Genomic DNA, 23,880 nt, shown 5'->3' on the forward strand with positions numbered 1-23,880 from the left:
ACAGGCTGCAATGACATTGTTCCATATTATTTTTACTTCACCCGTCACCACGCTGTGTGAGTGACTATTTTTTTTCTTTTGCCTACGTTTGCGTATGACGTAGTAAGAATGACTGGAGCATGACTGACGAACTGTCGTGCCCACCACTGTTCATTGACAAGGATACAACAGCAGTCACGTAGGTGAAAGTATCAAACAAAAGTGAGCGTTATCACAGAATCTTTAAAACGGCTTTTGTATCTCCTATTGTGCATGCCGACCTATTGTGGCTGGCGAGTAGGCTATATTAAACTTCTACAGTACAGTGTTTGACATACAGTTGTGTACCAAAGGGCTAAATGGCTATTAAATTCCTTGTTTACTTTCTATTGTGTGCAACCCCTTTAAAAGGTGTGATTAAAAGAGTGTGAGATAGCAGGAGTACAAAGTGTGAAAATGTGTAGTCACTTCAATTGGAACCCTGAGTTATGTTTTTGCTCCCACCTAAATCTGCCTTGCATTTTTTCTAATTTCACAATTATTAAAAAAAAAAAAAAAACAAAACTAGCTATAGTGGTATCTTGGGTTTATTTCGTGCCCATGTTCAGAACTCAAACCACTCATATTTTCAAACTTTGCCCACTGAAATGAATGGAAATGCCATTCGTCTGTTTCGGCCCTCCAAAATTCTTTAACGTGTTTCAAGAAAAATAGTTCAGTATTTTACTGTGGAATGAATGTCAAAAAATAAAGTTTCTTTCCTGAATTGCTCCATTTTTCTTCCCCTCACTTCATTTTAACTGAACTCTAACTTCGGGTGGGGGTTGTTCCTTTTTCAGCACGCTTTCCTCACATTCAGTAGCTCTTTCAGCTTTTCCACAGTTTTGACATGATGTTAAAGTTCCCATGCCACCAATTTTTTTATTTTTTTTTTTAATATATATAATTCTCAATGTCCTTGGTTTGCAAGATAATGTGGGTCACATCATACCCAGGATTCCCTTTTTCAAGCTCTTCTTTTTGGTCCAGAACGACTAATGGATGAGAAGGCTGGATTTGTCAACACCTTGGTGATCGCTGCTGTTGGCTATTTCACGGAAGTGTACTGCTGTGTCATTAGGAAAAAAAACTTAAATATCACATCACAATGAAAGAAGTTATCACATTAAAATGTTTGGCTTCTGCATTGGGATGAACAAAACGTAGCAATTCTTTCCGGTTCAGGTCACTGGCAGAGACCTTAATTGTAGGTATGAGGGTATTCATTTTAAACCTTGGGCTTTAGTACTATGGAAGAGTAGAATAGGTACATAGCTAGTAACTTTTTATAGGGCATTGCGGCATGGTTGAAGTTTGACATCTAATGTGTGTGTATGTATATACATACGAATATATGTATATACATATATTTGTGTGTGTGTGTATGTATATACAGTACTGTATATATCTATATAGATGTATATAGATATATACACACATACATACCCACACACATCATAACTACTTTGGCCACCTTAGGATAAACAGAAGAATGTCAAACTTGATCATTAAGGTTTGTCATACACTTAACGTCCTGCAGGGGTCAGTGGTGATTATATTTAGTTCTCAATAACAGGAAGCGATTAACGTCGCGCACCTTGTTCCCAAACGCTTATTTCCACATACATCCAACTATCACGTTGACTTGTCCTCTGCGGAAGGGTGTGCAAAAATTAAACAAACGTGTCATTTGAGGGTTTGCAAAACAAAAGAAAAGCACAAATCGTGTTAATTACCCCCCTACACACGGACACACGTTCACGCCTCGTGATGACGGAGTTATTGTGACCTCAACACTCTCGTTCATGCGCTCATTCACGTCACACACTGGTCAGGACGTTGTATGGACCCCCCACCCATCCACGTTTGTTGTGACTCGCTCCGCGGATGTCACACGATGCACGCACGCTGCGTCTTCCAAGACAGCGCCAGTCGACTCACTCGACCACGTGACTCCTGCCTCAAGGTTAACCTGTTGCCATGGAGACAAGTCCGCCAATGAAAATTCAACAGACTGTTGCGATGTTGGCGGAAATCTTTTTGTTTTAAGGGGTGACCTATTTTCGCCCCTGCCACCCTTCCGAGTGGTTCCCCTTCTCCTTTTCCACTTGCGCACGAGCACGCGCAGCTCTTCAAACGCGTGCAAAAGAAAAACAACACACAGTTGTATTTATGTTCAATATATTTGCGTTTGAAGAACAGGTTTTTAACATTTATTTCAGCACAATTTTTATTTAACGTTAAGATTTAAAACATTGGAATCTAATTATTATTTTAGTTTAATTTTTTTCAATTTTTCTGTCTTCAAGCGCAGTGTTAATGTTCCAACGATTTAATGTTACAACAAATATACACTTCAGAGACAGAACCTCTGGTTTGTTTTGATGAATCCCTAGGCCGTAGTACTTTTTTTAGGTGGTCCCAAAGGTTTGAGAAGCACTCCTCTTTATTTGTGGATTTTTAATCGAAAGCACTGTTGACATATAACGTTTTGGATCCAAACTTCAAATAGAACTCCTTTAGCTTCTCGCTCCTGTCCTTTCTTTTTTTTTTTTTTTTTTTTAATAAGCGAGACTATGAGATAAAGCATCTGTTTTTAAAGTGCCACTTTATTACAAAAGTATAAACTTGACTGACATTTCATGAATAGTAATCTTGATATAAAACATTACAATCTTTTGCACTTAGCACTTGAGTCACACGCTGCTGGAGTACAAGACCCTGTAGTCTGAAGAGCAAACACAAAACATGAGCTGCCGCCACACTGACTGACTGAAATGGGCGGGGCCGTCCGTCCAACCGTCGGGGTGGATGGGCGTCGCCCGACTTTCACGGGTTCAAGAAAAAACAAGCAACACACAGGATCCTTTTTTTTTTTTTTACATTGCAGCTGTTTGTGTCACAAGATTACTCATTCCATAACACAATTAAACATCATAGAAAAAGATAGATTTCTTGACACTGATGATATATTTATTATTCTTTCTCTTTTGTAATGTACATACACATCGCATCAACATACAGTATAATCACACGCTTTGCTGGGGATATTTGGTCAAATGGAATCATTGTCCAGAATGTAGTCTCATGTATGTCGCCCCCCACCCCCACCTCCCTCCGCCTTATATCTGAAACATTTGAACACATATAGGAGAGCGGATGTTCATCGATGGAGGAGTGACCAGATGCGAATTGAACACAGCAGCAAGATGGCAGCTTTGGCAAAACCCAAGCCGACGCTACATGAGCACAAGGAGGGGACGGGATGAGGTGAATGAGTCCAGCTAGCGCGCCGTGTCCACCTTTAAAGACTCGAGCGGTTCAGTCCTCTTTGCGTTGCAGAAGGACTCGAAACTGGCCTTTTGTTCTACAGAGATAAAATAAAGCAACACACTGGAAAAAGAAACAACCAACAACAATTAAAAAAACATTAATATAGGTACAATTCGACAGTGTTTTGATTTTTTTTAATTCCCCCTGCTTTTTTTTCAGCATGCAACTCGAAGCAGGCAAAGTGCAGGACAGGCTTAGCAAAGTAAAACAGTTCATTTACAGACAGCATTGGAGACAGTGTTCAATTCATGTCACGCCAGACATGATGCAGTGAAGAGTCAGGTCTGAGATGAAAATGCTTGGTGCCAGTTTTAAGGAGGAATGCAAAAAAAAAAAAGTGTGCCATTTGTTGTTTTTAAAGGGCAACTTAATACAAGATGTCAAAACTTTTTTGTTACATTTTAAATATGCATATCTTCTTTATCAAATGCCTTTCATTTCAACCGTCGCTTCTACTTCCTTTCGAACTATGCCATTTTTTGGTCTGTTCGCTCTCATGACAGTGTGAATTTGTGAGAATGTGACATGTATACATTTACGGCTTATGATGCACCTTTATTTTCTAAGAAAGCCATCCAGAGTTGGCAAATATTCAGCAACGACAAGCCACCTCCTGTCACTGTCTGCAATACCGTCTCACGTCTCTAAATTGCCTTTGTCAACATGGTTGTTTTTCTTGTAGCTGTGGAATGGTTATTATATATGCTAGCTTTGACACATGTTACGGTTCCGCCTCCCCTGACAGCATGATTGGGCAAGATTAACCCAATTATTGTAAAAGACGGGATACAATGATATCGCGAGACACATCGGGATTTGATGGCAGTAGTCTGTCATTGTGAGGGACCAACTTGTCTGGTAGTCTGATATTTCGGCATAAGGTAAGAATTCCCCAAGTTGGTTAGAGTGTCCTGGACCTGTTCGGGCTCCAAGATCCCAAACATTGGAGTGGACGTTCTTGAATTGTTTGCACACCCATCTTGTATGAAAATCTCCATGTATTCAGTCAAGATCAGATCGTTACCCGTAACAACCCTTTATCCATGATGCTTGCTGTTCTCGCATCATAGACGTTGCTACCATGCCTTATATTGCCATCATATTCTTTTGCTCGCCAACATCAACACAACACCACCCTGAATTCATGTTCACTTGCTAATTTAGTAAGATAAGAAATCACTAATTAACGACACTGTAATTGAATAACGTGGTAGTAGCAAGCTGATCACTCCGCGGTCTCTCGGCTCAACCCACCAACTGGCTGGCGTGAACTACACCCCAAAATCCTTTAAACAAGAATATTTGTTTGTGCCAGTAATTGTAAAAACATGGTACTCTGGAAAATATTTCGTTAGCATAGATAGAGAAACTCATAACCAAGGACTGGTGCCATGTTGGGCGGAACCATTTTCAGGTTCAGATCGGAAATGCCGTTGACGCACAGTGAGATATTGAACTGCGAGAGCTGAAAGATTGTGAGAGTGATCAAAGTAATCATTCAAAATCATGTAGCGGCCACAGACTTGCGACATGCCTGATGAGTTTATATAGTCAGGCAGTCAGTCATGTATTTTAACATTTGTTGTTACATAATTTATGTAGTTTTGTTGATGGCGTAAGACAAGAGATAAAGCGTGAGGTGAGGCAAACAGGATTCTGCCTCCATTCTGTGGTGACAGACTCCCTCAGTATGGCTGTGGCACAATAAAGTTGTAAATCTGACAAATACCGGTGCATTGCCAGCCATGAACCTCACTGCGGATGCTACCGATGTAGATGAAGACGTAGGTTTTGTAGTACATATCATGGAATCGAAAATGCAGCTTGTCGTTGCTGAACACTTCATATCTTTTTCTTGTGAAATAAAGCGGACAGGAAAAGGCAAACACATGTCATATTCTGGCGAATTTCCAATCTCGTGACTTAATAATGAGAGCCATCATAAACGAGTGGATGCAATGTTTTAAACATTCTTTTTGATAAATACTTTGTTGATTTATGTAAACAGCAACTGCTAAAAAAGATATGCATGTTGGGAATATAACAGCAAGTTTTGACATCTCGGGTTTGGTTCCCCGGGAAGTTAGAATACTCTCCTAATTGTTTCACTTAGTCCCTGAGCTTTCCAGTATTTTGACAAGTAACTCACTCCTTTGAATAATTGAAGCCGCATCCTGAATCACATCATAACCAACTTGAGGGGAAGGCCCACTCAAAAGTGCTACCAAATATTTCTCAAGGCTGTGCTTTTTTTTTTTCTCCTTTCTTCTTCCGATCAAGGAATATTACCCGCTAGAAATGAGGAAGAATTTAGCTTGCTTGCTTTCTTCCTTGTGCTTTGCACACTTGTCGTCTATGGATGAACTAGTGCTACTGGTACCTACTGATTGCTCTGCAATGCTTTTGTGCTCACAACCTTTGGATTCCTTCGAAGCTTTCCAGATTGGACTAAGACTTGGTCGTAACATATAAACCTTAGTACTTTAAGGCCGCTGGAGCCCAGGAAAGGCATGACATAATGTAAACAGCATGTGTGTGTGCGTGTGTGTGTTTGTCCAAGAGAGGGATAGAGCACGGGAGGGGCTCAGCCGTCATTACTTGTGGTGTTGGCCAGTGATTCTCAACCTCTTTGCCACAACACATTAGTGATTCAATTGCATTTCATCGCTCTGAAAATCTTAATATGCCACAAATAATGGTTTTTTTTCGCCACTCTCTATGCCAGCCACATATAGTGACATGTAGAAGGTACGAATAATCTGTTGCAATTCCTGCAACACAATATTGGCTTTACGTTCACCTAAACAGAACCAGATTAGTGAGTAAATTGAGATGACATCATCATTAATTCAGTACACGATAATCACAAAAAGTTTGGGATATTGGTGAAATTTCAGGATTAACCTAAAGTGCATGATAACTTTTTGAGGTGAACCTAACTTGACCTTCTCTGAACTTTGGAATGCATGTGTCCAACTCCAGAAATTTTCAGCACTTCAATGGGTATCTCAGCAACAGCACTGTGGGAGATCTGGAAAAATACTGAAAAAAATCAGGGGATTTCACAAATCAAGGGGGCATAGGGTCCAAAAAAAGAAACCAAATAATGGTGACTCGCAAAAATGTTTGTGTCCACTGTGCTTAAATTACAAATTTGAAAAGAAAAATCTCTTTTTATTTTTCTTATTATGAAGGTTTTGGTAAATGCAAGTCTGCAATTTAATGGGTTCAGGGTCTCCAACAAGGTTAAAAACCAGTACTCTAAATAGTCCATACATGTGAATGTGTTTTTGGCTATGTGCCTTGTGATTGACAAGCAACCAGACAGGGATGTACTCTGCCTCCCCCCACAAGTCAGGTAGGACAAGCTCCAGCTCACCTGGGAACCTAATGAGGATAATTGCTACACAAAATTCATGGCTGGTGCTGATAGTGACTTTTCCAAAAGCTGACTACGGTATCCCCAACTTTTTGTGAGCAGTGTCATACTTTTTTGGGCATTTTGTTTAGTGTTAAGACTTTTTCTAGGGCTCTAGTTTCATGAAAGGTATAAATCCTGCTCGGCGGTGAGACCAAGTGTTAATGGTGGTAAGTTGGTTGATGAAACAAGAGCAGGCTGGCATATCTGATAGATGGAGGTCTATGTCGCCGTAAGAGTGATCACAGCGATCACTTTGATTGTGGCCAATCAAAGGGGCTCCTCTCTTTCACTTTAGATGCTACGTACTAAAAAACACACGATCTGTACCATCTATGAAAATAGAGCCCCCAATGTCAAATCTATGCCTTAGCTGAGTAAAGGTTGGGAAAGACTGGCGGCGGCGTGTCGCAATGGCTCCGCCACGGCAGCCTCCTCCTCAGAGCCCCGTGACATACATCTCCATGCCATCGTTGAAGGTGAAGATGGTGGTGGTGCTGGAGGTGGCGGAGCCCTGCTTAAGGTCGCCAATGCTCTCGTACAAGCTCTCCCCGGGAAGCAGCAGGGCTTTGGCGGGCAGGTGCTGTAACTTGGGGTTGTGCTGCGTAGGCGGCGGAGGAGGCGGTTGCTGCTGTTGCAAAGGCTGCTGTGCCTTCTTCCTCCTGGGCCGCAAGGTGGCGCACGTGTTGGGCGCTCGCTCTCGTCTCCAACCGCCTCCGCCTTCCAGGTTCTCGTAGGCCGGCTCGCATTCCTCTGTCCCGAAGGACTCGTAGCAGTGCTCGTCCAGGGTGCCTGCGGGCACTTTGCCCTCCTGGGGGGCCCACGTCTGGGGCTTGACCACTACGCTAAAGCCCCCATCACGCTCTCGGTCCCGGTCGGGGCGACCCAAGGTCCTGAAGCCGGGATTGGACGGCGGAGATCCAGGTACGGCTCGTTTCTTCTTGGCTGGCTTACACACCTTGGAGTACATCTCAGCCACCTGGAATTTGGAGATGATACACTTTTAGGAGTTTCAATTTACGATCACACATTTCTGCTCCAACTCAAATACGTAAATGTCGAATCATCTGTCTGAACAACTTCTGGCTGTAATTGAAATTTACTGCTGGAACCCTCAAATATTTTTTAAAATCTAAAATTCTGTCATTGATCCCACTGGTTATTCGTATATTTGGATAAAAAATGGTTTGCCGTTTTAAACCCCAAAACATGCGCACGTGAAGTGCAAGTATTATTTTTGTCCATGTGGGGTCAGCATCCTCACATTTTACTGTAGAACCTGTGGCTTTTGAGTGTGAATGGATTTAAAAGGCGGGGCTTAGCCCGGTGAGTGACGTGGGTGTCACCCAATGAGAGTGTGGAGTTGGCTTGCTGTTAACTGGCCACCTCCGCTGCCAGTCTATGTGTTGTTACTCGTCTTGAGTTGGTGCCATTGACAGTTCGTTAAAAAAAAAAAAAAAAAGTGCTGATTACATGTTTGTTTTCTTACTGTTTGTTCCTTAAATTGATTAAAAGTGTGCTGGTGGCTGGGTCTGCTTTTAACCAATTGGTGGTGCGTGCGACTGCAGTAAATTGATCTGCGTGAAAAAGCCAAGCAGCGAATGTAGTGCAACCATGCTAAAGCATGAGCATGTGTCATGTTTAAAGTCTAGTCTGTGATACAAATATGACCAGGGACTACTGCAATTTAACATGCAAGGCAGGCTAATAGAACTTTTCTGAAACGTTTATTTTGTGCAATGAAACACTTTATCTTATCTTATCTTATCTAAATTGTCCCTAGGTGTGAGTGTGAGTGCAGATGGTTGTTCGTAGATGTGTGCCCTGCGATTGGCTAGCAACCAGTTCAGGGTGTCCCCCGCCTACTGCCCAAAGACAGCTGGGATAGGCTCCAGCACGAATTTGACACGGATATCCCAACACTGAGAGCAATTTATTTTTCATTGGGAGAAACAATTATTTCATTTATTATTTTGGGGCCCAAGCGTGTTGTTAGCAAGCTGGCTATAGATAGGCAGAGATTGTGAATGTTTTCCAATTATTGTAAATAGACATACAGCATGTTCTTTTCCTTTTAACATATTCGTGGCTCCAGTTGCTTATTGTGTGTGTTGATCATTGGGTGAAATTACTGAATCTATTCCTCCTAGAGACAAACGTAAGGAACCAGCCCATACATCTACCGTGTACCAGGTATTTAAAAGTGATACTAGATAGACGAAAAAGCCGCATCACCGTTAACAGAAAGCTGTGTTGTACCAGTTTTTCAAAACAACGATGATATACAGTATAATCAATGCATATATGAATTTTTTTTCGTATGTTGAACACCTAATAGTTGGCGAATGTCAAATTGGCACGTGTGTTCTTCGATTTTTCTGTATGGTATAACCGTACAATAAAGCCAATGTTAGTTGTTGGGGGGCAGGCGTGTTCTTCACTCACCACTGCAGCAGAAGGTTGGATGTTCTCCATGGTGTGTGCCCCGAGCGGGGCCAGGGCCTTATTGTGGAGTATGAGGACATCTTCTTCCTCGGGAGGCTTCCAGATGTACTGCTCTCCATTTCCCATAAACATCACTTCCTGTCAGCAGAGCAACCTGTTTTATTTGGGTTACAGCCGGGGGCTCACATCACATTGGATGCTCTGTTATTTAGAATTCACGCATGTCCATGTACTTCACCACTGGACTAATACATTATTTTGCAGTTGAAAGGCGCAGAGGTACGGGACCATTCGTGACTTAAGGGACAAAAATGTTTAAATTGTGGCCGCATTAAGTAACACGCTCACGAAATACTACAGCAGGGGGAGGGATCTCCGGTTCCTCGATCTATGTGGGGTTACCCTTACGTGGAAATACAGATACTCATTTGTCAGAAAAAGACAGTGTTGCAAGTAAAAGTTCTGATAGTACAGAGTCTCAAATGTAATTTCGTGCAAAATATTTAGATACCACTCGCACTGAGAAGAAGAAAAAAAAAACATTTTTGTTGCATGTTGTGAAAGAGATAACTAGCTAGCTATTGGCTCGACTTTGATGCTATCAAAACATCTTTCCATACCTTTGCGAATGCTGCCATCACTAACCCAAAATGCTAAACTAGCTAACAATAAGAACGTGTATGACTAAACCCTTTGACATGAATTGCAAAGGTGACATACATCATTTGACCTTGGGGTAAATAGCTCACAGATTTATGAAATGCCGATTGTAGATAGGAAGAATGTACTTTGTAGTCACGCATATCAGAAATGTTCTTTTTGACTGCAAAACTGGTCTCGCTGTTAAATGTTAAGGCTTGTCATAGTAATAAAGTACTTGTACTGTGTTACTGTACCTACCACTGTGAAGTAGCTAGGCCTCTGTACTGGACAGCAGGGTAAGAGAATGGAATCCACCTTCTCTAGTGATTACAGTAGAGGCCGATGGGAACGCTAAACAAATTCCAGTACTAGTTTGATTGAATTTGGCGTGATGGGCTACAAAGACATTCTGACAAACCTGACATTGGAAGGAATCATTATAAATGAGAGGCATTTATATAGACGGTTGTGAGTTAAGTTGCTTTACCAGCAGAGGTACAACCAGAAAGACGTGATCAAATATTGCAGGTTCTAGCAAAGGGGCACTCCATTTGCCTACCCAGATGTCCAATTTGTTATGAGAATGATATTCAACCCACATTTTAGCATTTTGTGACCTCAGGTTAGAATTGTGTGAGCATGTCATGTCAAATGTGGGCATGATTACATGTTTTTGTCATGTAATGTCTGTACATTTGGACCAAAAAAGCCCAAAATGGACCATAAAAGTCACTGATGAGTGACTTTCACTCATTGGGCTTTGGAGTCTGGCCGACTCACTTTCAGCATCTTGCATCATCCGCAAGAAATGTGTGTTGAGCAGCTCAGCCGGCAGACGGTGCACACGTGTAATCCTGTCAAGCTAACTCGGGGTCGCGGCTCATGGTTTGAACTCTGTGACCTCATATGACCAACAAATGTCTCCCACTGTGACTACGAGGCGAGTGCATGGTGTCGTGATTCAAAGCATTCAGCCTGCGTGCACTCCTGCTGTGGTCGTGACTCGACTATTCACATGTAGTCGCGAGAGTACATGCACTCATCATGGACATGAATCTCATTTTATGGCTTTTAATAGTTCTTTGAACCAGAGTGGAATGATTCTCAAACAGTAATCGTGCAAATACCACAGAGGAGTACTCAACACATTCAAAAACATTCCTTATAAAATGTTGCCATGACAGGCCAGAATAGGTTCAGTTTGTGGTACTTCTTTAAAAATGGAATGCACAATCAATAAAAATAAATACATTTTGTATCGCACATTTCTTAATATCAACATTAAACAGACCATGAAATGCCACTGCACTAAGTTGCCACTATTGGGGTGATGAGGCTGGATGTAACTGACACACAAAGTACAAACCCAAAACACTTACATACATCTATAAGCTCATTTTATAACCTTAGGCTTAAAAATATGTCTTACAATTGGTTTGGAAAATGCACCTGGACAAGTGCACATTGACACGCATGTGTGCCAAAGACTACCTGTCGTTTCCGCTAGCAATTCAGGCTAAACTTAGCTCCTCCCCAATACACAAAGATCTCAGTCTCTCATTTGAGAAGTATCACTTTAACACGTGCATTGTGCGTATTGCGTATTGCACAATGCACTACTTCACTTTACCCACAATAGCCACAAGTGCCATTGTTTATGCTGTTTATATTGTTTATATCGTCTATACTGTTTATACTGTTCAGATTACATGTTATGTCTTTTTTATACAGTGTAGCTGCTATCTTTTCTGAGCTGTGTGTGTTTAATGCACAGCATGTTTGCATGCATATTTGCACTGAGGATTGAGAGGAAGAAATTTCATCTATGCTGCATGTCATACAAAAAGCATATTTGACAATAAAGATGACCTTGACCTTGACCTTGACCTTTCCTTCATGTTGACTTCAACTGAGCTTCAGGGTGAGCACAGACCTACCACTGATAAATTGAGAATTTATAGCTTTATGTAAGTGTTGACTGCCCCACGATATGTCGGTGCAAACAACAGCTATAGAGCCTCAGGCATGACAGAGGAAAATTCTCATTTATGGCCCAAAATTAGTATTTCATGCACACGGTATACTTATTTCATGGCCACAAATTTGTATTTTGCGCATACATTAAATGTATTTTGTAGCCCCAAATTACAATTTAATGTTCAGAGCTGCTACATGACCACTACGAGTTATCATTTTGTGTGTAGGTTGTCCCTATTTTAACATATTAATATTTGGTTCACACAGTATACCTATCCTGTAAAGTTCATCCGAAATTTTGCTGGTTCTCTATCCTCTAATCTTGAATGCTAGTCTGATCGCCCAGCCTTTCAGAAGCCCCGCGATGCCTACTCGCCGCCAGGGAAGAACCCATGCAACTTGGCAGAACCGGCCTCTCCCTGGAGGAACGCGCATGGCGGGATGGGCAGTGTCTTTGCACCTGTTGTGGAAGGTCTGGGCACTTCATCAATCAGTGCTCACTTCTACCTCAGAGCCCTCTATGGACCACAGAATGCAGCCTTCGGGTGAATGACACTAAGACCTCTAGTGGATTTTCGCATCAGATTAACTTGCCTGCCACTGTCTCCTCCCACAACAACTCAGTCTCCCTTCAAGTGATGGTAGATTCTGGGGCAGATGACAATTTTATTGATAGTTTATTGCGAATACTAAAATCTCCGTGTCCCTTTTTGACTCACCCCGACCAGTCAGTGCCATTGATGGAAGCCCCCTAGAGACTGTTACACACCAGACTGTTTCTCTCTCTCACTATTTTGGTTAACCATCAGGAGGACATCAGATTTTAGGTCATTTCTTCTCCTTCTTCCCTGATTGTTCTTGGACTACCCTGGTTAAAACTTCATAATCCGCCCATCAACTGGGTGTCCTCATCCATAAGTAGTTGGAGCACTTTCTGTCATGCTCATTGTACGTGTTCTGCGTCTCCACATCCCCTCCTTCTCCTGTTTCTCCTCCCCATCTTTCCCCCACATAGAACAACTTGGGCGAGGTATTCAGTAAGTGTCGGGCATGTTCCGTTCCCCCTCACAGACCGTATGACTATGCCATCGACTTACTCCCCCTACCTTGTAGTGGAGTTTACAACCTGTCATGCATCGAGAGGGAGGCACTGGTTAGTATATCAGTGACTCTTCTGCCGACGGCATTACCCGTCCCTCCTCCTCTCCTCTTGGGTTTGGATTTCTCTTTGTGGAAAAATAGGACAAGACGCTACGACCAGGCATCGCCTTTAGAGGACTAAATGACATCACTATCAAAAATAATTATCTGCACCCACTCGTAGACCTCTCTTTTGAGCCCCTCAATCAAGCCACCATTTTCATCAAACTCGAGCTTCGCAACACTTACCATTTGGTGCGTATCCGTGGGGGGATGAGTGGAAGACAGCCTTTAAGATGGCCCTTGGCCACTTTGAATATTTGGTGATGCCTTTTGGTCTCACTAATGCTCCAACTGTGTTTCAAGCATTCATTAATGACATTCTCCAAGATATGCTTAATCAGTTAGTGTTTATCTTGATGACATTTTGATTTTCTTTGGAATGCCAGAAGAACATTTCCTGCATGTTTGATTAGTTTTGTGGCACCTTCTAGAAAACAAAGTCTTTGTCAGAGCAAAAAAATGCGAGTTCGGTGTTCCCCTTATTAGTTTTCTTGGCTACATCCTTGCTCAGGGTAACCTTGGGCCAGATCCTGTTAAGATTGAGGCAGTGGCTAATTGGCAAGTCCCTTCTTCGCGCAATCAGCTCTAGCAGTTCCTGGGGTTTGCAAACTTCTACAGCAGGTTCGTCTGTAATTACAGCAAGGTCACCGCAGCCCTCACCAAACTCACCTCAACAGTCTCTCAATTCGCATGGAGCCCCAAAGCTGACGTTCCCTTTGAATACCTCAAAAGACTTTTCACCTGTGCCCCGGTCCTCATACATCCTGATCCTGCCCTCCAGTTCAGCAAGGTGGATGCTTCTAATTCCGGGATTGGGGCCATGCTCTCCCAGAGAAATTCCAAAGATCAAAAGGTATTCTTTTGCTTTCTTTTCACACAAATTGTCCCCCCGCAGAGAGACACTATGATATCAGCAACTGCGAATTGTTGGCTGTGGTGGCTGCCCTCCAGAAGTGGAGATATTGCCTGGCGGGAACTAACTAAACCCTTTCTGGTACTAACAGATCAGAAAACCCTCACGTATCTGCAATCTGCCAAGTGCCAAAATTCTCATCAATCTCGTTGGGCCTTGTTCCTCGGGTGCTTTAATTTCTCTCTATCCTACCGTCCAGGCCCCAATAATGTTAAGGCTGATGCTCTCTCTCGAACGCATGATTCACCTTCTGAGAGGCAAGATCCTGAGACTATCCTCCCCTCTTCATGCTTCATCGGGGCGGCAATGTGAGACATTGAGTGGGCAGTTCTGGAGGCCCAGATTCCGTTCCCTCTCAAGTCCTGCAATGGGGTAAGTCCTCTAAGTTCGCTTGTCATTCTGGGGTCCACAATGTCAGAAAGTTTGTCACCACCTGCCTCATCTGCTCGCAAGGGAAATCCTCTCACCATTGCCCCATGGGCCTCCTGCAACCTCTGCCCATCCCCAGCCGTCCCTGGTCCCACCTGTCGATTGATTTCGTTTCTGGCCTACGTCTCTCCGATGGAAACACGGTCATATTGACTGTGATTGACCGATTCTCCAAGATGGTTCATTTCATTCCATTACCCAGACTTTCCTCAGTGCTTGAGACTCTGAACATCCTTGTAAACCACGTCTTCAAGCTTCATGGCATCCCAATTGACATTATTTCTGACTGGGGTCCCCAGTTCACATCCCAGGTATGGCAAATTTTCTGTAAAGCTCTGGGGGCATCCTCCAGCCTGTCTTCAGTTTATCACCCCAAGACCAATGGACAGTTAGAGAGAGCCAACAGGATCCTGAGTAGCCCTTGGGTGTTTCTCAACCTGCTATCCAGCCTCCTGGAGGCTATACCTTCCATAGGTCAAGTATTCCCACAATTCCCTCACTTCCTCATCCACGGCCTGGTATTAGGCCCCACTCTTCCCTTCCCAGGAGCAAGAAGGTTGCTCTTCACTCTGTCCGTGCCCATCTCCGTTGTTGTGGTGCCATCTGGAGACATGCCAGGGTCGCCCTGTCCAGCACAGCCCAGCGCAACCGTCAACCGGCCGATAGACATCGGTCTCCTGCCCCGGACTTTCGCCCGGGGCAAATGGTTTGGCTCTCTGCCCGCGACTTTCCCCTCTAGACTGGTTCCCGTAAGCTAGCCCCCAGGTTCATTGGGACTTTTGAAATTGAGAGGGTCAGTAACCCTTCTGCCGTCCGTCTTAAGCTCCCAGCCTCCCTCCTAAGTACCCCCCACTTTTCATGTCTCTCTCCTGAAGCCGGTCTCCACTAGTGTCCTCACATGACAAGAAGAACATGTTGGGAAACAGACTGTAGTTTCCCTGTAGTTTCCCACTTTTTACACTATTTAATGATGCCTGGAAGATTGACACACGGCCATGGAACAGCCACACAGGTGCTGAAGAACCTATAATCAAGTGTCCATAATAATCCTCTATTCATATATTGTCTAAACCACGCCCACACATGAGGATGACCGAGCCTAACCAATGGGACTATGTGAACCAATTTTTTGGTCTTAACTGGTTCTAACTAGTCTAAATGTGCAAAAAGTGACGAGATAGGAAATGCAAGGCTTTAACAAGAGAAAAGATTAGAGCCACAAATAGGAATTTCATGCCCATACCTACATATATTTTGTGGCCACAAAACAGTCTATTGAGTATTGTATTCTATCCATATCGTCACATTTTAATTTCTCCCCCCATGTCATGGATGGTGCTCTCTCTGTCTACAACTACGTCACTTGAGACCCAACTTTGAGTTGGTTGATTGTCATGCTGACAGCTTCAAACTTCGGCAGTAAACCAGAAAACACACACACACACACACGCACACACTCACACACCCGACCCCAGCTTAAAGAATAATTACATTTTCTCTGACACGGTGGCAGAAACGCGCAGCGACATTAACACAAGTTACTAACCTTGGGGAATGAGGGCACGTTAAAGGCATCCACATTTCTGCGGGGTAGCTTTGTGCTGTGAGGATGTGGCGGCGGAGGGGCGGGGTGAGAAGGTGGGGGATGTCGCGGAGGCGGCACCGGCGGATCCCCCGTGTCCGTCCCACTGTCCCTCTTCTGGGGCGCTTTGTCCACCTTCCTCAGCTTCCTGACGCAGGCATACTCCGCCGTCTCTTGGGGGTGAGAAGTGGACACGACCTGGGCTTCGGGTTCAGGCAGGCCCCCTTCCACGTCCCCGTCTGGATCAGGCGGTGCCGGAGTGTTGGCGGGGACGGCCGGAGGGGCCGGAGTGTCTGTCTGCCCGGCCCTGCCTACCATGGCATAGAGCGCGTCGTCAGTTCGCGTGGCGGAGGAGCTTCGGCCCACTTCAGAGTAAGTGTGCTCTCCGTCCTCTCCAGTCCCAGAGGGAATCTGGGGAAGCTGCCTGCCTTGAGAGCGAAGGATCAGAGTTAGACCGGCGCAAAGGTCCTTATTGGTTTTGGACGCTTCCGCCGGACTCATGCTAGTACTAATCACCATAAAGCAGGGGTGTCCAAACTGTAGCCGGCAGCCAGTACTAAATCTAACAAGTCTATTCTTGTGGGATAGAGGGAGGATTGTTACTGTTGATTAGATAAGTAATCAGATTAGCCATTAAAGTACTTGGAAAGATACTCTTATTAGCCATTAAAATAACCTCATTACTCCTTTAAATATCCTTTAGTTCTTTAGTTAAGCTACTGATTGCATGATTGGAAAAGTAACTATATGAGATTCCAAGGTCCCTCATTAGTTTTATTACATACCCCACCTTGACCCTATCTATTGCCTTGAAGAGGAGCTACTGTGTACAATGTGTCAAACTTTTAACGAGGGCCAATTGGTAAAAATGTATGTGCCCACGAGCAGATCACTAAAACTTAGGGATCATGAAGCTCACCATGGCATGCTCACATAGCACGGAATTTAGCCTACCGTGATAATTTAGCATATAACAGGTAGGTAAAGCACGGACATAACTGTGCCAAATTAACAATTGTACACAAATGAAATGGCAGCATGAACTTATTTCTCATGGTCACACAATCCGGGAGAAATAACTATCTTTGATAATACATGAAATACTGCCCGATCTGCAACAATTGCGCAATGTTATTTCATATCAAATATTCGAAAAAGCTCAAAGTACATCATTGTCTTCATCAAGGCAGAATATTTAATAAAGGCCTTGTGTTGGATCTCGTTAGATTGTGCAAGTGGTGATATGTACAGTACTACTGCTCTCAGAGCACTACAAATTCAGATTCTTTCTGAAAATTAACATTATTCAAACTGGTTTGCTGCATGTTTTGGCTTCTTTTATTCATGGAAAACTTGACTTCTACAGGGAACAACGCAACCCCAAATTCCCTTTGGAGGCCATCAGAAATTCGTCACCAGATGACCACATGGCTCACAGGCAAGAACACTTGTACCTGCGAGAAAAAGGTCAGTGTGTCAAAGATGTACTTACTTTTGCCATTGCAGTTCATCTTGTTCATCTCTGTGTCTGATTTACTGATGGACCGCAGCTTTGACTGCCTGAGTATACCCTGATGACGCACATATGCACACACACGCACACACGAGGGCCTGTTAAAGACTCATTAAGATGAAAGACGTGAATGATATGTTTCTTTTGGGAATAGACCTTTTCATAATGTTTGTAAACAATAGGAGCCAGGCTACTTCGAGGTGGCAATAAGTGATTGACTACGGCTAACTTGAACTGAAAATGATGAGAAAAATCCGCGTTTGGAGTAGCACCGTCATATGTACGCCAAACGATTCAGGTATTTTTTTTCATTCACAAAAGAAAAAAAATGTATGTAAAATTAATCCAGCAGGGTAAAAAGGATAAATGGAATCCATCCATCCATTTTCCGATCTGCTTATCCTCAACGAGGGTCGCAAGACTGTAAGGGGAAGCTTGGCCATTGAGTTGCAGATTTTTGGAATTCAGGTTGGCCTTGTGATCAAAGGGCCACTCAGCGTATGGTCGCTGCCCATGGGCCACTAGTTGCCCATACCTATTCTTGTTTACTAGTGGCGCTGTGATTATTTGCGCTTTTGCCACCTGGAAGTGTGTGTTCAGCCCCTGTCCCACTTAACGGCGAACAATTGTGAGTATTTGCAAAGGCAGCAAATGTTGCGTTCTTGTCAGGGTTCGTCAGGGCTCATTCAAGGTTGCAAATATTTGCTAAATGGTCATCAAACGTTTGCCAACAGTTTTATTTTCTTGTCGCAAGGAAATTTTGAGCATGCTTCAAAAAGAAAAAAAAAAGGCAAACATCTGCCGATTGTCTGGTGATTGTTTGGCGAGCATTTGTGACCTTGAACAAACGCTGACGAACTCTGAGGTGAACACAACATTCACGTCCTTTGAAAACAGTTGCAATTGTTCGCCGCTCAGCGAGATAAAGGCTTTAAGCCCATGCTGAATAGGTCTCTGGAGTTGCTTTATTTTACCAAAGCAGGATGCCTACCATGTCCATGAGACGATGTTTCCCACCTTCACTGGGCGCATTGTGTGTCTTTCCTTTCCTGCGGTAAATAAAAGTGTCAGGTCACATGCGTTTATACAGAACGTGTGTCACAATCTTTTTTTCTTCATACAATTTTTTTGGGGTAATTCCTGTTGTGCATGTTTGCGGTTAGCATCAAAAAATGGCAAGAAACGTTTGCGTAACAGAAAGTGAAGGTCTATGTTGCATGTGTATGTGTAATTGTACAGCATATGAGCACCTCTTCCAAGTGGACTGTATGTGTACTGATCCTGAGCTTACATCAGAGTACACAAGAGCCAAACATATTGGCAAAGGTGGGGGCCTTGAATCATATGACCTAAGTGGAGTTAAAGGGGAGTTTGCCATTAAATTTAAAAAAAAAAAAAAATCATGTCATGTTTGTTGTCACAGTCACTATTACCAGTTCATTTTTTGGTAACCTCTTGGAGGGAGTTGGTAATCAAACCAAGAATTCAATTCTGTATTAATTACATTAACAACTCATACACAAGAGATTTACAGCTCACTTGAGATCCTCAAGAGCTGTTGAAATCAGGGATGAAAAAAAATCTGTCAAACCTGACAAAAGAAGTGAGTGAAATGATCGGTGAAGAAAAAAAAAAATCAGCCCTCTCTGGCTCCATCTTGTAGCACTAATCAATCAGAGATGGAAGGCACGACTGAACAGGTGCCAATTTTTTGTTGTGGAGTCGTGGGATCACTCATAGCCGCACAACCCCTCGGCTTTGTACTGCCCCCGTTTTCTTGAGCTTCAGGAGCTTCCCTCAAACGATTTCAAAATGGCCATCTCCGGACAATTAAAATTTGCCATCCTTTGTTTGTTCAAAACTGGACATAAAGGCCAATTCATACTTTCCACATCTGTGTGCCTGCCCGCTATCGTAATCTGCCCCTGTTTGCGAAGGTCGGCTTGGACCCTTCTGCGGTTGACTGCGCAAAGCCCAAGTTTTATGACTGTGCAGACTGAACAAATATGAAGCGTGACGACCACGCCTGCGCCAGAGCAAAGATAAACAACAATGGTTCCTGTTTCGCCTCCCGCTTGCTTGAAGAAGTATTCGCCTGTATCATCCGTTTTACAATTCAAATGTGAAGGAGCCAGATGGCCCAAAACTCCTGACATGAACGCTCCCAAACATGACAAAAAAGACACAGGAGCTCTTTCTTTATGCCTATAAATGTGAATCAAGGAAAGTAATATGATGTTGACCATGTGTGATGGGGCAGTACCCTAGCTCCTGCTAATCACTAGTCGACAATGCCTGCGAAGTCCCACATTTCCGACTTGTATGTGACAGTCCCCCACCTCTTGTCTTTCTCATGCGTAATCGTACCTCTGGCAGCCCACGCAAAGCACCACGATGAGGATGGTGACGATGAAGGCCGAGGCAGCGGCGATGGCGCCCAGCAGCAGGACCTTGCCGTAGGGAGGAGTCGTGAAGTTCAGCCCGTCCTGCATGGAGGCCATGTGGGAGCGCTGGCGCTCACTTTCTCTCACGCGCGCTCACACTCACACTCTCGCCCTCACGCTCATGCACACAGGCAAGGGCCACGCTCTCTCGGGGATCTGTGGTCACAAGGCACAGTATGCTTCTTCGTTTAACAACACACCTCGTTGGAAAGCTATCAATATAGTCAACTCCCCTTTATCATGGGGATCACTGACAACTTGAGTCACCACAGTATTGGTTGCATTTCTAGTTGTGGACATGCAAGTAAACAAATGTGCCGTTCACTTGATGGGTGCAAAGTCACAACCAGGCGCCGGTCACCGAAGGAACCCTCGCAGCAGCCCGGCTGTCATTATATCTTTGTGAAGTGAGGAGAGAAGGCGGCAGAGTCGAGGGAATGATATAACGTGCAAGAAGAAAGGGGAACGTGTGGGCGGGTGGGTGGTTGTGCAGGTAAAGGAAGGAGATCTGGGGAGGACGAGGACGTCGAGCGTGGGAGTTGTCAGTTATCTGAAGATTCTCCAACGCACATGATGACAAGAGGCCTTCCTTCCCTGTCCACGTCCGCCACTCCCCGCCCATTCATGAGAACCGCCCCACACTGCACCCTCCGCCTGCCCCTGCCTGCGGTGCTGAGCCAGAGTGACGCCTCAGCACTGCAGTGTAATCTCAGGGCCGAGAGCCAACCAATTGGATGAGACACGGAAAGAAACACGGGGGCCACCTCTCTCCAGACCACAGCGTCATTCATGTGCAACATCGAACACATTCAACCCCCATCAAACGTCTCACCAGCGAGTCTCAGGTGTTCTACACGTTCGACGATTCTGCAAAAGCCGACCATTTAAAGAACAGTTTTGATCATTGATTCATGATGTAGAGATGATGTTATAACGTTAAATTTAAGGCTGCAGTTATCAAATATTTCTCGTAATTATTCCATCATTTCATCCAACAACCTGATACACATTCATTTTATGTCATTTATCGATTATTCACTCTACAGCTGCAAATAATGATCATTTCTTGAATAAATTTAAGTGGGGTTTTTTTTCAGTCAGTGGTTTGTGAGAAAAGAGGCAAAATTATTTAGCAATGTTTTTCAAAATAAAAGCTATTTGCAAACATCCATCCATTTTCTGATTCGCTTATCCTGAACAGGGTCACGGGGCATGCTGGAGCCTATCCCAGCTGTCTTCGGGCTGTAGACGGGGTACACCCCGAACTGGTTCCCAGCCCATCGCAGGGATGTTTGCATATATCTCATTTTTATTCAATAATTTCATGGAGGACTACAGAAATCGGAGAATGTTTGCTGTTAAGAAGCTGAAATTTTAAATTAAACTAAGTCTTTACACAATTAATTGATTACCAAAGTAGTTGCTGATTAATTTGATAATCGATTACTTGTTGATTAATCGATTAATTGCTGTACCTCTACAGGTAATGAAATTGAATTCATCGAAAACTAATCTATCACCAGTAAATATCAGTCGATTTATGGAAAAAAAGTCATCAGTTGAATCGATGACAAAAAAAGAATGGTTGTTCGCACCCGTTTGACTAACCCTTAATTGACATGTGCGATATAACACAGTTTTGATTACGTCATTAAAAATTACCAAATAAACAATAGTCACATCATAAACCATCATCATGGTAAAAAAAGATTTTGCAATACAGGAAACACAAATGCAAAATTCACTTGTATCCGATTATTCTGTGAAATAATTGACAGAATAATCATTTCTAAAAATATTGCCTTGTGGCAAACCTAATGTGTCCAGGTGCAGGTCACCTGTTGAATTGGATTTCATGTCATTTCCGAAATACCTTGAAAAAGGGAAATTCAAGCATATGGAGCCCAATTTCATTTCACGCCCGAAATTCGGCTTCTTTTCTGCTCATCAGCACCTGACAAGGGCCACACAGTCAACAGGGAATTAGGATGTAATCCTTACAAAAATAGACTTGGGGGTGGGGGCATTCAACACACATTCAATACCGGAGGCTTTTTATTTTTCGAGGAACATGTCCTGCATTTATTTGCGTGTCCATTATTAATAACACGAGCGGCCTGCAGCCAGCCAGCCAGCGGCCACTCTGCCAATCTGCTCAGGTTTTTGATAAACCACCTGGGAGTTTACATGGCGGAGCGAAAACCTCAGCGTCTGTGTGACACATATAACTGCACGCGCGCATATGTGTGTGTGTGTGTGTGTGTGTGTGTGTGTGTGTGTGTGTGTGTGTGTGTGTGTGTGTGTTGGGGGATGCTATTGTGTGAGAATGTGAATTAGGTCAAATGTTGGCTTGCAACAACGATTAACCGTGCGCCCTGTGAGGAAGAAGCCTGAAGAGGAAGAGGGGAAGCTCACCCTTCTCTATATGCCGCCACGTCTAACGATCATCTCCGTTATATATCTGTTGTGATACACACACACACACACACACACACACACACACATATATATATATATATATATATATATATATATTTTTTTTTTTTTTTAGAGAGAGAAAGATAGAGTGATCGAAGCTGTGAAAGCATGAGTCCCTGATAGATAGCCTCCCGTTCTTTCCTTCCTTTTCATCCCCTTTTTAGTGTGCATGCGCTCAACTGGATGCGCTTTGTTTTTGGCAGCCACAGCGGGCATCCGTCACTGGCTGCCGCTTGGCTCAAAGTGCTCAATGAAGCGAGCGGCTGACAACAGGTTACAAAGCAGTCGGAGAGCGGAATGGCAACAGAATGATGCATGTCCTCACGTCCCCGCTTTACGCTCACATCAAAGTGTGCAAGGGAGAGGATGTCCCTGAGGTCAGCAGAACAACTGAAAGACCCCCGCCTCCCCTCAAACCCAGCAGCTCCCGACAAGGAGGGTACGATATGGTTGCAAACAGAAACCTTGATTATCTTTTGACATCGGAGGTATCGGCGTTATCGCCCCCCCCCCATCACCCCACACACATTTTTTTTGGGGGGGGGGGGCAATGCAGCACAGGGGAGGAAGGGGGTTCTGCACACGTGTCCGCGTCTTAAACGCGTGACCAGCGTGGACAGGCGAACACATGAGCACAAAAGAAAACGCGCAACATGGAACAACGCGTCCGCATAAATAATCTTTTATGGAGTTCGATGATAAGCACAAATGACGCCCCCACCCCACTCCACACACACACACACACACAGACACACACACTCACAGACGCACCCCCTTCAGGCATTGCGCTAAAGCATCGCGTCTACTCACTCAGCTCCGACGTTTGGAGAGGGGCACCATGAGCCCGTCCTTTGGGTTCAGCTCGTCGGACCAGCAACCGCCTCCCAACCAGCATAATCGATCAACGTGCATGCGGCGCAGCGCGCTTCTATCCGTTCCTCCGTCACCGTGGGGGCTTCACGCAGCACCAATGCACCGCATTGCATCTGGCATCCCTTTTTTCCCCCTTCTTCTTGTTTTTGGCGCTGCCCGCTGAGCCCCAGTAACAGCGCGCCTCTTCCTTCCCCGCCAGGTGGTAATAATGTACAGGTAAGGTAAGTGGGGCTTGGGGTGGGTGAGGGTCGCCTGGGAAAAGCAACCGAATTTCCACGCGCGTTCGCCTTCAACGTCCCTCAAGCCCCCGCCATCATCTCCCCTCGCGTCGCGTCCTCTGGGCTACCGAGCTTCCATGTGACACAGCAGGCACAGCTCGCAGGAGACTCTCCGATCGTGCGTGCCGTTCCCTTCTTACGCCATCTAGCGACAAATCCCGGAAGTGCGCCTCTCCCATCTATCCATGACAATCTGATAGTACAGTACAGTACTGTATTCAAGTCGCCTAACGAGCCCGCTGAGATATTTTACTTTTTATATGATTGAGCAACATTATTTTTGTTTCACTCCACACACACACACACACACACACACACACACACACACACACAC

At 44.2% G+C, this 23,880-nt stretch overlaps 1 protein-coding gene and 1 long non-coding RNA gene across 3 annotated transcripts; one reads left to right on the forward strand and one right to left on the reverse strand.

Moving 5' to 3' along the window:
• Window positions 1-2,607: 2,607 nt before the first annotated feature.
• On the reverse strand, window positions 2,608-23,731 carry LOC109513022 (proline-rich receptor-like protein kinase PERK12). Of its 2 annotated transcripts, none has more exons than XM_019865215.1 (7): window positions 23,206-23,731; window positions 19,841-20,073; window positions 18,465-18,522; window positions 17,453-17,531; window positions 15,925-16,271; window positions 9,215-9,352; window positions 2,608-7,748 (listed from the first exon to the last, which is right to left on the reverse strand). In XM_019865215.1, exons 2-7 carry the CDS (start codon window positions 19,972-19,974, stop codon window positions 7,209-7,211), a joined length of 1,296 nt encoding a protein of 431 aa, XP_019720774.1. In that variant the 5' UTR covers window positions 19,975-20,073; window positions 23,206-23,731; the 3' UTR covers window positions 2,608-7,208. The 2 variants fall into 2 exon arrangements, with proteins under 2 accessions (XP_019720774.1, XP_019720773.1); XM_019865214.1 differs by having other exon boundaries at window positions 15,925-16,388; window positions 23,206-23,730.
• On the forward strand, window positions 16,222-19,921 carry LOC109513023 (uncharacterized). Its single transcript, XR_002167640.1, has 3 exons — window positions 16,222-16,332; window positions 17,327-17,427; window positions 19,850-19,921. It is a non-coding gene; the product is annotated as an uncharacterized LOC109513023 (long non-coding RNA).
• Window positions 23,732-23,880: the final 149 nt, after the last annotated feature.

The sequence above is a fragment of the Hippocampus comes genome, unplaced genomic scaffold (genome assembly GCF_001891065.2).
Source record: "Hippocampus comes isolate QL1 unplaced genomic scaffold, H_comes_QL1_v1.1 scaffold124, whole genome shotgun sequence".
Taxonomy (NCBI): Eukaryota; Metazoa; Chordata; class Actinopteri; order Syngnathiformes; family Syngnathidae; genus Hippocampus; species Hippocampus comes.

Excerpts from the sequence above, each read along its gene's own strand:
- LOC109513022 (XM_019865214.1), bottom strand. The coding sequence starts at position 19,974 with ATGGCCTCCATGCAGGACGGGCTGAACTTCACGACTCCTCCCTACGGC. Across the intron at positions 18,523-19,840 it reads CTTTGCGTGGGCTGCCAGAG|GAAAGGAAAGACACACAATG; the intron begins GTACGATTACGC and ends TATTTACCGCAG. Across the intron at positions 7,749-9,214 it reads TCCAACCTTCTGCTGCAGTG|GTGGCTGAGATGTACTCCAA; the intron begins GTGAGTGAAGAA and ends TCCAAATTCCAG.